Consider the following 16,231-nt stretch of genomic DNA (forward strand, 5'->3'; position numbering starts at 1 on the left):
AAGATTTGAGTTTTAAAAGTTACTAACGGAAAATGAGAAAATGGACAATTGATTGATTGAAGAACTGAGGGAAAAAATGTTAATTTTCACTTTCTTTTCTCGTTTGCTCTTTTACCGTTATACATATTAATTTTTCGCGCGTTTTTCTGGTTTTCTGTTTTTCTGTTACATCAAAAATTGGTTTCTCACACAAATATTTTGCATTATGACAAAAAATTATGCTCTTTTATCCTTTGTTTTTTTTTTTCTTTTTATATGTATACATATATATATATATTTGTATATATAAACACTTATTAGAAGTCCTCGTGTGTGTTTCTTGTGTTTGCTTTCCCGTTAGAAATACGCCATTCCGATTTTTAAGAAAAAAAAATTCACTTTTTTCTCTTCTTGTTTTTGTGAGTGTATGTGTGTGTGTGTGCGTGGGAGGGGTGTGGGGGTGTGTGGGTGAGAGAGAGGAGGTCGTATCTTACCGTTAGCATAAAAAGTGGTCTACGAAAAACGTGCTGAGCAATAATCTAAAACGCAATAGCCAAAGAGAGAAAGAGGTGCTGTATGTGTGTGTGTGTGTGTGTGTGTCTGCGTGTGAAAAGTAACGGTAAATGTACGTACGTGTTGCTTGGAAGTGTGTGTGTGGTTTGTGTGTATGTGAGTGCTGCATATGTAAATGTCTTCTGTTGTTGTTGTTAGGAAATTACGTATTAAGCTTCATTTTTTTTGTTTTTAGTAGGTTTTACTTAAGTTCTTGCTTAATTTACACCAATGTTTACTTTATTTTGTATTTCTTGCATGAATATATATATTTATTTTTTTTGGTTTCCATGTTTCTTACTGTTCTCTCTCTTATTCCTTTGAATTTTATCCATTTAATCCTTACTGTTTTTCGATTTTTGTTTTGTTTTGCATAACATAAATCCGATTCGAAGAAAACACATAGCACACATTTATATAAACGACAAGATGATAATTATTCATATTTTCCTTGGTTTGTTCTTATTCTTGGAATTTTTTGGTTTCTTTGCGATTGCTTTCTTCGCTTTCCTCGCTTTTTTTGGCTTTTTTATTTGTTTTATTACTGCTTGCAGTTTCTACAAAAATTTTTGTTGCATACTTTGCTGCTGTGGATGGACAATACATATACACATACACACATAATATTCGATTTGCTTGTAATTTGTAATTTGTTGTGGTTGCAATTGTTGTATTTTGTTGTATTTTCTTGTTTCAAAGTGTTCCTGTTGGTTAGCAAAAATCCAGGAAAAAAGCAAAAAGTATTTGACAAAAAAATTGGGGGAAGAAAGAAGCAAATAGGCGAAAATAGAGGTCCTTTTTGGAGGGTGGGGTGTGAAAAATCCATGTCCAAACACACACCGATTTACTTTGCTCGTGAGCAATGAATAATACATTGCCTAAGTACACAGAGGGAAAAGAGCACCTCTAATTAATGTTTTCCATTATCAAAGATCTTAAATTATCTGGGAAGTAACGTCTCTGATCATCATATCTTAGCTATTTCAAATTGGTTCTATGTTAAAAATATAATTAATATTTTAAAATATATTTCGGGTTAATAAGAAATGCTCTCATAAAATAGATAAATCTTAATTTAAAAACAATAAACCATTTGAAATTTTAAAATATATTTATATATTTTAAACAACGGAACAGGGTGAAAAATACCATTTTTATGGGGAAGCATTCCAAGTTCAAGATATTTTTTTCTGTGTATCTATTAGGTGTGCAGAGTGTGTCTGTGTGGGTGTGTAGTATGGTGTGTATGCAAATTTCACATTATACTATTTTTTTTTCTTATATTTTCTGCTTGGTTTCCGTTTACACGTGTTGAGAGATTTCAATACACATAAATAATCCATCCGACAGAAAAATATGTGAGTTTTCCTTACAATTTTTTTAGTTTTGCATTATTTTTTTTTACTTTGCTCGTTCGGTTGTAGTGGTGGTTGTTGCCTGTGCTATGTTGTGTACGTGTGTGTGGGTGTGGTGGTTCTTGCCTCTGCTAAGCTCCAACGAATTTGCAATAAAATCATATAAAATAATACAAATAAATACAACACATGGTTCTGTTTTGGTTAATTTCTAGTTAACAATTGTTTAATTACGCATTTGCAGGTTCCATAAGTAAATTATAAGGCCAAACAAAGCGCCAGCACATCATACATTTGTAGCCAAAGGAAAAAAAATATAAGAAATTTCAACATAATTGTGTGTAAATCATGGGGCAGCGATTGTAATCCAAATCACAAATTGTTAATGCCAAATCATAATCTGTGTGTCCATTAACAAATCGAGGTTGGGGATGGGGAAATGATGAGTTCGAAACTAAACAGCGTTGGTTCTCATGCTTGTCTACAAGAGTGTTGTGTGGTATATGTCCCCCTTATTCGTCGAGTGTATATAATTGTGTGTGAACTAGTAGCGCTTCTTATTGAACATAGTTTTCGATCTTCTTGTTTCTTGCTTTCTGCGAGTTATCCAGCGTGGTGTAGAATGTAAGGAATACCACCAACAAACAGGTATTCCTTGCATTGGATAGACATGCCTTAAAATGGTGCGTGTGTATCGTTTTCATTTGAGGAAGAGAGTGATCTCGGGCATGGACCTAGGTTACATCATGATCATCATCATCGTTGGCTTTTGGGAGAAGAGGAGGAGGCGGCGGCGATTGTTGTTGCTGTTGCTCCTCCTGATCCTCCTCCAGTTCGGCGCGGCGACAACTGCTGCAGCTGGTGGCATCGCTGTCCTCGACAATGGTGCCATCATCATCATCATCGTCATCCTCGTCGTCGTCGCCTTCCTCCACCTCCTGGCCATTAGTCTCCCCATCCGACTCAGTTTCCTCTACATCCTGATCGTCAGATAGCTCCATATCCGAGTCTTCCGTGTGTTCGTGCTGCTGCTGTTGCTCCTCGGCTGGCTTGTCGGTCATCATTTCCGCATCCTTAAGATGTTCTTTCTGCTGCTGGTGTTGTTGTTGTAGTTGGTGCTGTGTTGGTTGTAGTTGTTGGTTATGTGGTTGTTGTTGCTGTTTCTGCTCTTGATCCTCGTCCCCTGATGCCCCGAAATGCGACTGCTGCTCCTGTTGTTGTTGGCGGCGCAGCTGCTGCATCTCCATCAGCCTCCTCACCACCACTTCATCCGACTCGACAATACTTTAACCGCTCTTAAACAATAAAATGGCCACCTGGCCCAAATAGAAGTAGATGAAGTGGCGCGTCTCGTGGGTGACATACGATCCAAAGTTGCGGCCCACAATGCAATGCCATGTGGGATTGTATTTTTTGTCGAACTCCTTCTTGATGTAGGCCGCAATGTCCTGAAAACGGAGAGAGAAAACGAAAGATTTAGTTAGTTTGCTGTTATATTTTAATTAACTTAAACAATCTACAACTTATGTTTGTGCCTTCTCAACTTTCCCATCTTATAATCTAATATTGATGGATTTTTTGGCACTCGCTTGTAATTCAATTTCGCAGAGTATTTTACACTTTTCCCCGCCGTGCAGCTGCCAATTGTCGAGCAAGTTAACGCCAAATTCCATAAAGCTGTCAGAAATGCAATGGCCAGAAGAGAACAGAACCGCCCCAGCCCCCAGAAGCAAGCCAAAACAGGCGAAAACAAATGCCTAAGTGGCTGCTAACTGTTTCGGAATTAGCGGCCAACGGCAAACTCAATAAAATGCCAAGCGAAAAACTCATTTTCCACCAGAACTTCCCCCATTTTCGGGGGTCTGTCACTGGGGCAACCCAAAATGTGACCTCAAAAAACAGGCAGCAGTGAAGAAAATTCAACGGGGGGCTGTTGGGGGTGAAAAGTTTCTGTGCTAATGAGTTAGTTATGATTTCAGTTGTTGTTGCTGCCATTCGCATTAAGCAATTTGGTTGAAATTAAAGGCCAGTTCTTGAGGCAAAGGCTAATTATGTGTGTTAAACGCCAGCACAAACCACACGGGGAATATGTGGCCAAAATGGGTATAAATTGGTGGCAAGAGAAGGAGAAAGTGTGCAAGAAAGGGTTTAAATAAACAGCGAAAAATAAAGGGGGGTGGGGAAAAAAGCAAATTCAAGTGCTAAAACGTTGCAAAATGGTGGTTTAAAATACTAGAAGCACTGCGCTGAAACCCATGCAGTTTAGTGTGGCAAATGTCAAAGGTCATTGTCAGTCGTTTTGGCGGCTAAATCCAGGGTTACGCAAACCCACACGCAGCAGCCAACCCGCAAAAATGTGTGTATAAAGATAAATGTAGGGAAACACAATGGAGGTCAGATAAATACAAAAGCTAAGCCTTCAAGGAATTTTAAAGCAGGGTTAGGATCTCAAAAAATTAGCTTAAAATAAGTTGGATGTTTATCTTAACAAGCTTAATATTTCAGATTTCAAAACATTTTTTTTATATATAGTAAAAATATAATAGTGAAAACCTAATGGAGGTCAGATAAATATATAACTCAACCTTCAAAGAAATTTAAAGCAATGTCTTAGGATCTCAGAGTATGAGCTCTGCATCCGAAATAGTTAAAATATCTATAAACTTACACGAACTAAATATTTTGTATCGAACTTCAGTTTTCAAAGTAATTATTTCACATATTTCCCTAGCATTTTTATTATCACACCCATAAAAAAAATCAAGAAAAATTGTACAAATTCTTTCACCACTATATTCTTGTCCAATTATCATGTTTTCCAACATCTGTGGCAAAAACGCAAAGAATGCAAAAAGCAGATGGGGAATGTTTAGCTTAATAAAAAGGGGGGCAAAAAAAACTATAAAAGGAATGGGGAAAAAATAAAATTGTTCTGTTCCGAAAGTAGAGGCAATCTGAAAGTTTTGCTTTTGCCATACTTTCGGGCGCCACACTTGGAGTTGATTTCATTTAGTCAGGGGTGGGGTCAAAAAACGGGGATCGGATTTTGGAGGGGGTTCAGAAGGTAGGGCCACCGTTATTGCAGGGGAACGCGTGCAAAGTCATAAACTTAACCCGGTAACCTCAAAACAAAAACTGAGAAAATAACGATGAAATAATAAAACAAACAGGACAAGCGAAGAAAAGCGAGACCCTCAAAGGAAAAACACATATAAAGCTGATTTAGTTGAGTGCCATTATCCAATTCCTTGTTTTAGCCATCCTTCAATCAAAGCTGTCGTCATCATTGTCGTATTATACAGTCGTACCTCATAAGGTTGAACGCTTATATTAGATTATTAACCAAACGATAAATAAAGACATTAGGAATATCACAACTTTTTGTAATATATTTATGGAAAAGAAAAGATAATTATTAAAATAATGATTTAGGAAAGATTTTCCCTTATAAATCACTGATATAAGGTTTTTAAACCAACAGAAATCGATATTTGGTATATATCGATATATATCGACAATATATTTTTGGAATTATAGATGCAATTTTTAAAATATTGATTTAGAAAAGCTTTTCTTAAGTTGAAAGAGATACCCAATTATAAATCACTGATAAAGAGATATTATAACAACGTGTAAAATAAAACTTAATTACATTTTCGATATTTCGATAGAAAAAGTTTTAAGGAACAAATTATTAAAATAATTATTTAGGAAAGTTTTTCTTATTTGAAAGAGTATTTCTATAGAAATATAGGGATATTATAAAAAGTGCAGATACTGCATTACAATTACAATTACAATTTTATGTCAATAAATTTTAAGCATAATTTTCATCAGTAGTTTGCTTTCTTGAGGTTCCACGGTAAAGGAATACCTTGAGCGATCATTGCTATTAAGTCATTCCAGCTGTTCTCTATTTTTCGTGGGCTTTTCTTTTGGGCCCTTCTTTTAAACATGTTTTGTTTCCATTTTCAAATTTTTTTCGCTTCCAGCCTATTGCGTGTAGATTTTCGTGTCGTGTCAGACGACAATATAAAGTTGATTGTTTTATATTCAATTTGGTTTGGGGTGAGGTGAGGCCTCTTTGCAAGCGCCCCCTAGCAATGCCATGGAATTTTGTTTTGGCAACGCCGAAAAAAACACAAAATGAACATTCTGACACACACATAAAAGTGGCAACAGGGGGTTAAAAGTGGGTGTGTGGGTGTTACCATCGAGTGGGTGGTTCTTGTGCCACTAAATATTGGTGGGATAGTATGTATATACAACATATGTAGCCCTAATGAAATCGACAATGCAATTTTGGTCATATAATTTGCGAGGCTTTTAGGGAAGGTAACTGACACATTTTGGCAGTAGCGAAGTAATAAACGAATTTCTTTGTTTTTGATAGACATAAAGGGGAATGAATTGTTTGTAGTTTTCAGTGCTGAGATGGAAAAGTAGTATCTTTGTGGGCGTTTATCTTAAAGATAATTATTTAAAAGCTATTTATATCTTGACAGCTCTTGTATCTCAGTATCTCCCCGTTCTCTTTGCACAATCTTAAATCTCATAGAACTTTTCTTGCCACTTTAAAGTGCGATAAAATCAAAGACTCGCAGCAAGTGCGTTCAAAGAAAAATAAATAATTCATGCATGCAAGGAACACCTCGATGATAGTCCCTCTGTCCATTTAGACCACACCTGGAAAATATCCTGAGGATTTTGAGCCCCAGCAAATATGCCTGGACACGTTTGAAGGAACGATAAAAGCGGAAAAGCCCCTCGCATTCGATGAATGTGTGTCAATAAAAATGAATGCATGTGCATGTGTTGGCTTTTTACACACTCACCCAATCTATTTACATACAAATACGAGTATTCTTCTCTGCTGCCCCTATATTGATTAAACATTTTTTTGCCACGCAAAAAATCACAAACAAAACCCATAAAAAATAATACTAAAAATGCACAAGCGCTTCACACAGCTATTGAATGGCAAAATATGTTTGTCTCATCGTTTTAATACTATTTTATATATCGTTTATTATTTGTCCAAAGGGGTTCTGCCTTTTGTGCGACACAAGAAAACAAACAAAACTGTCAAATGGATCGCGATATTAACTACTGCGTAAAAAGCGAGTGAAATGCAGTCCATAACGCCGAGGAAAATTAATTAAACTCGTTTCAAACACTTTATTAAGTTGTTTTAGTTGAGTGTCATTATTAAATTTCCCATTTTTCACCAACTTCCATCAAAGCTGTCATTTTCATCGCTCGTATTTCCATTACTTTAACTCTCCAAAGTCTCATTTTCAGTAAATCTAACTAAGTTATGCTGTAAGTTATAATAATATATTTTACTTTTAAACACAAACTTTTGTTTAAATTTTCTAAATTATTTGCATCTTTGTTTAGGCGTTAATAATAGTAAGTTTTAATTTAACTAGAAAATGAATTAATTATATAATTAAAGCTTCTGCTTTTTATTAAATCCCTTCTTTAGCTGTTCCATAAACTAATTGCATTTATTAAATTAAAAAATTTAAAGCCAAAAAATAATTGAATTGGAAATTTATATTCCGCTGCGTTGCTGCTGCTTTTCCCCTCTTTCATTTCATTTTATTTTATTTTTTCATTTTTGGCCCTCTTGTTGGCTTATTTAGGGCTTTGCCTTTAAATCGCGGCTCACACAGACACACACACACACACAGGGGGGGTACAAAAATACATAGAAATACTGGGGGCAACATAATGCCTATGGATACGATTTAAGCTGCTTGAAAGGTTGCGCGCCCCTAAAAATATATATACAACAAGGTACAACAAACCCACAACCAAGTGGGTCGAGCTTAACCCTTGGGTGCCCCAAGGGGGCGGTGGCCCACAGCCCACAGACCCCATACTCTTTTCAGTAGTATTAGTTGCGTATCTAATGGATACCAAAAATTGTTTTTTGCCCCCCTCTCTTTTCTGGCCTTTGTGTCGCTCTGATTGGAATTTTTGAGCTTATAATCAGCTAGGAAATACGATAAGTCTAATGAATTTACCAGGTCAATTATTGATTCGAAACTATTGGCAACACAAAAAACTTGCCATACCATTTAATGCAATTTCTATTGACCCGCGCACGCAGCATCTTCTAAAGGTTAAAGGTTGCTCTCTGCGTTATTTTTTCCCCTCGGAGTCTATTCTATTTTTATTTTTACATTTTTTCCATTAGAAATTTCTCAATTTTCATCTAAGCAATTAAATTTGTGTTTTTGCCTCGCAGCAAAAAGAGAAAAAACCAAAACACACAAAAATCCATATTTAATTACCTACAAAAAACACACATACACAGTGAGAAATAATGGCCAACTTATTATTATGCAATAAGCACAGGAAAAGGAAGAGTGAAAGAGAGAGAGCGAGAGGGAGACAGTGAAAGGAAGAGTAAAGACAAAAAGGCAATCAATCGTGTGGCATATATTTTATTTATAGCAACAAGAGGTAGGCTCGAAATGGGTGGTTCAGGTGTTTTTGCATTGGCTGAGGGCGTTATTATACACCCACTTCCCCCCTATATTAACCACCCCGATATTTTCCATACCCCTCTCACCACAGTGACAAACATTCAACAAATTGTGCGGCATACTTTTAGCTCCAGGTCCTGGCTCATACAGTTTAAAAAACATTTCATTTATAACTTAAAAACACAGCAAAAAAGCTTAAGAGATTGTGTGTTTTATTTGAACTGCAGAACTATTTGTATTTTTAATACTTCATGAGTTCGAAAGGAAACGGTAATCAACATTGTAATGACCTTTGCAAAAACCATTTAGTACATTTTAAAAGTTAAGTTTTCAGTAAAATATAGTTAAATACCATTAATTTAACATGTTTTTAAAAGTATCAATCTATTTAGCATTTGTATTATGATATTAGTCAGTTGAAAATATCTTAAAGCAAGTGTTTTTTGTGTAACTTCCTTGACATTCCCTAGTGTTTTCCAACCGATATCCACTGTGTACGCACATTTTCCTTTTACTGCTCAATTAGCAAAATCTCTCTCTGGGTTTTTCCACCTCCGTATACCCCATTTCCCCCTAGCGTTTTATCCACTTCCGCTGTGATTCCAAGTTTACTTTGCCTTGCTTTGCTTTCAAGGGCCCCGGCGCGTTCTTTTTCCCCTCATACCGTTTTTCATTTTCATTTTCCCTCTGTCTTAGAATCGCAGTCGCAGTCTCAGTCTCAGTATGTTGTCTTCTGCCATTGGCATTGACAAAGGCCCGCTAGTTGATGGCAATCCCCCGCAGCTTTCCTTTCCACCGGCTTGTTTTTCCTTCCTTCTCCGCCAGCCATATTTTTACTGACCTCAGTCAGGGTCCGCACTTTGACCAACGCTTACACAGAAAACAATTTCTAGAACACATACTCAAGAACTATACTGCTTTTAAGACCATATTTCCTAATATTTATTACCAAAATCACTATACATTTTCCAATAACGTTAGGAATACTTTTTTCTAGTGTTTTGATAATGAAAGAAACAAGTTTTGTAATATTTACATAATAAAGATTGATTATATTTGGCTTTATTAATTTGTAAGTACTCTACTTATAGTTATGTATTTATTTTCTAGGGGTCTACATATTACATTTCTAACTGAAACCCATCTTTTTCTCCTGTGTACGTACGTTAGTTGAGAGTGTGTACCCGGCTGTTTCCCTTCAATCGCATTCACAATGTCCCCCGTACATCTATTGATTATTCAATTTCTTCGACTTTGTTGACATTGCTGGCTGATTTTGTTTTTCTTCTAGTTCTTTTTTTCTCCTTCTTTGTTATTGTTATTGTTGTTCCTTGCATTCGCAGCCGACTAAATCAAGAGCTTATTTTAGTTGTTGTGTTTCGCCCCCAACATCGGACATTGTTAATGATGGTCAGTCCTCCGCCGATTTTCCACACCACCACCTTCTTCCTCACATCCTTCGGGAAAATCTCTTTAAGTCAGGGCTACTTTTGCCGTTGACATTGCAATAAGGTTCCTTACTTTGTCTACCTTTAAAACAGCGTTCCACTAAGTGGCCATAGGCATTAGCTCTGCTTAGCCTTTGCCGACACACGTACAGCATACAGCAAACCCGTGAATATTCCGTGCCGACCGCTGCTATAAAAATTAAGGATTTAATTCAATTTCCCCAAAATATAGCTATTGTTGGTATAGCTACCCATAATAATCAAATTGTAAACATGCTGTGATGGAAAAGTTGCTGGGGCCTTTGTCCATAAAATGCAGCCGAATGGTGATAAGGGCAAAGGTTAAGGAAGAGTGATAAAATTACAAAAATTCCCGGAAAATGCAGGCAAATATTGCACATTGTTTGTGAAAGGAGTTTTCCAGCCCGGGGGCCGATGGGCCAGCAAGCCCAAAGGGAAGGCTGTGACGCAGTTGTGTGGGCGTAGGATCCTGGAGGTTGTAGGGTGGAAATGGATGTGGAAATGGAAGTGGAAATGGCGGAATAACCCAAAGGCTGCACCGCAAAATTGTGAAATTGCCAAACGCAGTTCAAACCACAAGTTTACTGAGCGAACTAGGGAGTGTGGGTGGTTGTTATGGGTTTTATGTTTCTACTGGCCAGAGATGCAACAATGTTCATACAAACGCACGGGGGAAAACTCCTGGAAAAGCCAATGTTTGTGTGCCTGTACCAGTAATTCAAATTTAATTACAGATTTAGGCCAAAATAATAATAATACGGCTGCTGCTGCTGCCAGCCAGTCTCCCATTTCTACTAACCCTGTTTGCTAAATATTAAAATTATACCCTTAATTTTCAGTTGGCTTTGCCAGAGCATTCCGTATTTATCTAATTATTTCCAGAACGCAGAAGGAAGCCTCACATTTCATTTCAGCTTAAATAGAAAGTTTGTTGAATCAACTCGAAACCCTGCAAACTAGAATTGTTGATTTTCTGTTGATTAATTAATGGACCAACACAACACAGAGCAGTCGAATTAATTGGGTGTTTAAAAAATCATGTTACAGCCAATCTTCACAAACACTGGCAATCATTTCAGTTCGGTTGTCCCAATGCCACCCACTAAAAAAGCACCTGTTGTGCCTGCCCATTCTCTTTTTCTAACCCCTTTTTTGTTCATCCCCTAATCAGTGGGGTTTTATATGTGTTTATTTGTATACCTTGAATGTGGCACACATTTTTATGATTTGTTCAACAGTTATCATTCGAAGATTTTGAAGATTGTAATATTACTAATCTTATAAAGTATATATACTATAAACCAACTTGAAAACCGCAATAACATTCGATTAATTTCTTTAGATGTTCAAAATTGTATTAGGTTGATTATGGCGAAATTCGGTTTCTTAGGAATCTTGTAGGTTAACCAATTCTTTTTAATTTTGTTGAGATTTTTATTCTGTTCCTTTCAGATACACAAATGTATGTATACATATATAAATTATGTGGTCCCGTACTGACATATTTCGTATTCTTAAAAACCCCATCCCAACTCTTTGAGGATTTTTGAAGCTCACCTTCTCAATGTTGTACTTCTCGAGGGCCTGTGTCGCACAATCGACGGCATCCTGCTGCATCTCCTCGCTCATGTCGGCATTTTTAATCACGGCTTTGCGATCAGACATTTTGGCTGATGTTTTTTGCTCTGTGCTCCTGTGTTTACAACTTCACTCGAGTCCAATTGTTTGAAAAATGGCGCTTTTTTTCAGTTGCTTGACTTCTGTAACTGCAACGAGAGAGATGGGAGAAAGAGAGAGATGAGCAACGCCACTGAAGGGAGGCGAGCACATCGGGAAATATTATTAGCATTTCTTTTAATTAAAGAGCTGGTTTTAATCAAGTTAGTACCCACACACACAATACACACATGCACAGGCAAAAAATAGTAGTTTTTCAATCATTTTCTGGGTGAAATGCTTAAATAACTACAGTATTTTATAATCAAAGAAGTCTTGACAATATAATTTTAATCATCCTACCAAAATGTTATTTATTAGGATATATTTCAGAGTTTTGATATTTTAAAAAATGCTAGTTTCTTTATTTTTAAACCTAAATCATTAAAATGTTTCTGTAGTTCTTCTAGAAATTCAAGTTTTTCTGATTTTTATAACATCAAACTGAATCCTGTAAATATTTCACATAGTTGTAAGCTACTTATAGGCCAATAAACCCCTTTTTTCTTCCCGTGCACGATTTATTAACGCAGGCGCATTGCATACTTTTTCGGGACAGTTTGCACACACCAAAAGCCTGGCAATTTAATTATAGAAACACAAGCAATACAAGCGGCAATATTACAAATCAAATATCAGAGCCACAGTATGACATATTAACACGCACACAGACGCGCACGGAGAGCCATTCGCACACATACCAATGGCAATTAACAGGCAATATGCAGATGCACCATGCATTTAAATTGGGTAGAGCGAGCGAGATGGCAGCACAAGCAGCAAGCAGTGCAATGCAACATGGCCTTGAGCGGAAGTTCTCTCTCTCACACACACACATACGCAAAGGTGGCCATGACAGAGAGGCTGCTGTGCTGCTGCGAAAGAACAAGAAGAACAACAACAACAACTAATTCAAATTCAAGGCTCACACGCATGCACACATATGCAGAGAGATGCAACTGCAATTGCTGCTCTTTTTTCGTAGCATACTTTTGCGAGCCGTGGCATTGCTTATTAGTTTCGGAAAGCATAGGAAAAGCATAGGAAAAGCAAAGCAAACAGCACGAAATATCAGTGTAGAGCACACCAAGTGCGCTTGGTATTTTGCAATTGCAACCTCAAAATCAGCGAGTGGAAAATTCGGGTGGTAAAAGTGGGTGGCAAGGTGGCATCGCAAAGCAACCGCAACCAAATTTAGTATCATAGCGACCAGTCTCTTTGTACCGACACACTCGCACTATCCACTATCCACTATCCAATATCCGATAGCCCCCCTCATTTACTGACAACGCCAAAACACCAAAGTTAAAGCGACCAGCAAAGTCCGACGTGTGTAAGCTAATAACAACAAAATTCAGTCCTTTTGGTAAACAGGCTTGCAAGTACAGTCAGTACTTCCTATAATGGAAACAGCAGTAACTACAAACTATTAACTTTTAAAAATAACTTTTGAATTATCACAAAGCAAGAAGCTATTTAATACAATTGTTTTATATTTACTTTTTATAATCCTTTTCTTGTAAGTTTGCTTTTTTATAAATTTTTTGTCTGTTACTAATGAAAAGGTTTTATCCATTGATGAGATAATTTTCAGACAATTCTAACAAACAAAAGTAATGATAAATTACCATAAAAATCTGAATTGTTTTACAATTATTTTTTATATTCTAGCATATTTCTTAATTGTAACACACTTTTAACTTTTTATTTTCTATCATTATCATTATTCGATGGTGTACCACTACTGTTTATCTTGGCTTAAGCTGCATTCTAAGTGCAAATTAAGTGTCTTATCATTATCCAATCTAGTTCAATTGAAATTTTCCAACCGAATTTCGTAAGAAAAGATAAGTATAATTTTCCAAATCCTTATCACAATACAATTGTAGGATCTTCTACTACTTCTGAGACCCACTTACAGTTCAGATAACATAAACTTGGTAAGATAAGCTTAAACTTCCATAAACTAACTTACTTCATTCGATATACATTGAATGTAAGATATTTATTACCCTTGTGATAACTTGCAGTACTGACACGATTTCAGCGTATCCTTCCTTCAGGAACAGATGGACGAGATCAATTTCCGATTTGCTCGATTTGTTTGATTTTGTCAGTTTATTTTCAGACTTGAAACGATGTTTCCCCTTAAGCACTTTGTCGGCGACTGAAATTTGTTTCGATTTAGCAGGTTTGTTCGTGTTTTTGACGTTTGACAGTAAAGTGCAGGGCAGACAAATCATAACGGTAGTGGGCCCAGGAAGTGGGCGAGGGCGAGGGAGAGGGAGACAACGGAGAGTTGACAGGTGGCCAGAGGCAATGGAGTGAGAGGGACGGCATGTGTGTGTTTGTGCATGGATGCTACAGCCTGCTCCTGCTCCTCTCCTGCTTCTTCTTGCTCTTCTGATGAAGTCAATTAGAAAACTGCATTGACAGTTAAACAGAGCGAGAGAGACAGATGGGATAGGGCCAGGGCAAGGGGGAAGGGGGAGTGGGGGGAAACAGGAAGCGGAAGAGAGCGCAACTTGTATATTTATGAGCAAGAGAAGAAGCGCGAAACTGTGCTTGTTTTATTTTTTTTATTTTGTGCAGTGTTCCGCACACACACTCACACACACACATGCCCGACATGAAATGAAATTATAAATGACAGGCTGACAGCGAAGAGAAAGGAGAGGGAGAGAGAGAGAAAGGAGAGTGGACCGGGACCTGCACCTGCAAGTATGCAACGCTTTTTGCTGGCCATCCCATACACACACACACACACATGCACACACGGACATGGACATTCACATGCACGCAGGATAATTGAATTTCCCGTTTGCAATCGGAAACCCGCGAATTTTCTATGCAGGACTCTCCTCTAATTAGGGAAACCTGAAACTTTTGGCAGCTGATCAATCATTAGCTGGAAAGTTCGCGAAAAATGAAGCGGAAACGACCGAAACCGCTGACCAAAATTCTCGCCCATTACCTGCGTTTCCATGCATAATTAAAATGACGTCAACCCGAAAACTTGATTTCACCGTAGCACTAGCTCCAAAAATGGAAAAAAAAACACACGACATATGCCCTGTATATTCTCCCACATACTTTTGCACCATGGGAATTTTTCACATTATTAAAATTGCACAACGTTGCATTTTGCATTCAAGAACATTCACACGGCATTTTTTTGTTAGCTATTTTCTATGACTTACCTTTTGATATTTGCTGATTGCGCGCGATTTTTTTTCACTTGGAGTTCAACAGCTGTCACCGAAATAATTCTAGTTCTGCATAAATCTTGAACTTAAAAAAATATCAGTGACAGGAAAAAAAGAACCGAGTGCGTATGTGTGGGTTTCCTTCTTGTTTTCCTTCTTTTTTTTTGTTAGCAATTTTGCACGCAATACAAATTTAGCACGCCGCGGCTTTTTGCACTATTTTCTTCATCTTTTTTGAGAACGTGAAAAAAAAGAGAGCGATACAAAGTGATTCTTAAGCGTTTTAGAATTGTTGAAAAACCGGACAAACGGTACAAAAAAAATGCCCTTCTTGTACTTTTGCGTGGGTGTGTGGGTGTTTTTACCGCTAAGCGTAGTCGCCTGGGCTTTATACTGGAAACGGTGAATGGAAGCAGCTCGGCACTGGAACGACTGAGTGGTTTGCTTACTGGTTGGCTTGCTGGTGTGTGATAAACTAAGTAAACTCGGCGACGGCTTCGATTTCGGTTCCGATTTCGGTTTATCGGACGTCGGGCGACGGGCGCCGACATACGAGTCGTTCGGCGCCCTGATTGGCCGGCGACGGGCGGCGTCTGGCAGGCCACGTCTGGCGGGCGGCGTCTGGCATCAGAGATGGCCGTTATCGGTGTATCGGCAAGGGTTATGTTTTATCAATAGGTGTGCTAGACTATTAATCGGAATGCAGTAAGTTCATTACCGGAAGAATATTCTTAAGAACCACATTAAACGATTAAAAATTTAAGAATTCCCTCAAAATCCCCCACTCGATAGGCAATATTCTATATTCGATAGGCTACTATTCAAAGCTCAGCATCACTGGTGTCAGAGTTGCCAACCGATAAAAACAGCTGATCAGTGGCACGCTATCGATTTTTAATACTCGCCAAAAATAAATGGTAAGTTAAAAAAAATAAGTGTAACAACACTCTTGTACTGAATCAATCATTGCTAGAAATAGATTGTAGTCGAGAAATGGTCATGGATGATTCAAGAGGAATTGGGAAATGTTAGGATTTTCTACTTGGTAGAAAAAAAAAATGATTAAAAAAGAGCCATTTATTATTTTAATTTTCGTTTAATATGCAATAAGTAAAACACAATCCAACTACCCCTGATATGAAGTACTTTATTAACCCATTTAAATATATTCGATTAAATGGTTGTCATGCAGGTGTATAGTTTTAAAAAGATCGACAGAGTTGCTTGCGATAAGGGAAATAACTATTTAAAATGGTACTCATAGAAATATTAAAAATTGCTAGTAAATTTATTTACAATCTTGGCTAAACTATTATTAAAATGTTTAATCATGAAAATATGTTATAAACCTGTAGATCTGTAGATTACAATAAATGTAATTTATTTCAAAATTTGGAAACAATTTCCAAGACAAATACTTTTAAGTTAAAAACTTTTATTTTCTATATTTGTTGTAT

The 16,231-nt window shown here is 37.2% G+C and overlaps 1 protein-coding gene across 1 annotated transcript; it reads right to left on the reverse strand.

The window, feature by feature from the left end:
- Positions 1-224: 224 nt before the first annotated feature.
- ctp (cut up) lies at positions 225-15,130 on the reverse strand. Its single transcript, XM_036820246.3, is given in 3 exon segments — positions 225-3,334; positions 11,410-11,618; positions 15,112-15,130. Coding segments are annotated over 2 exon segments (822 nt in total). The 5' UTR covers positions 11,518-11,618; positions 15,112-15,130; the 3' UTR covers positions 225-2,620.
- Positions 15,131-16,231: the final 1,101 nt, after the last annotated feature.

This window comes from Drosophila suzukii, chromosome X (genome assembly GCF_043229965.1).
Source record: "Drosophila suzukii chromosome X, CBGP_Dsuzu_IsoJpt1.0, whole genome shotgun sequence".
In the NCBI taxonomy this organism is placed as follows: Eukaryota; Metazoa; Arthropoda; class Insecta; order Diptera; family Drosophilidae; genus Drosophila; species Drosophila suzukii.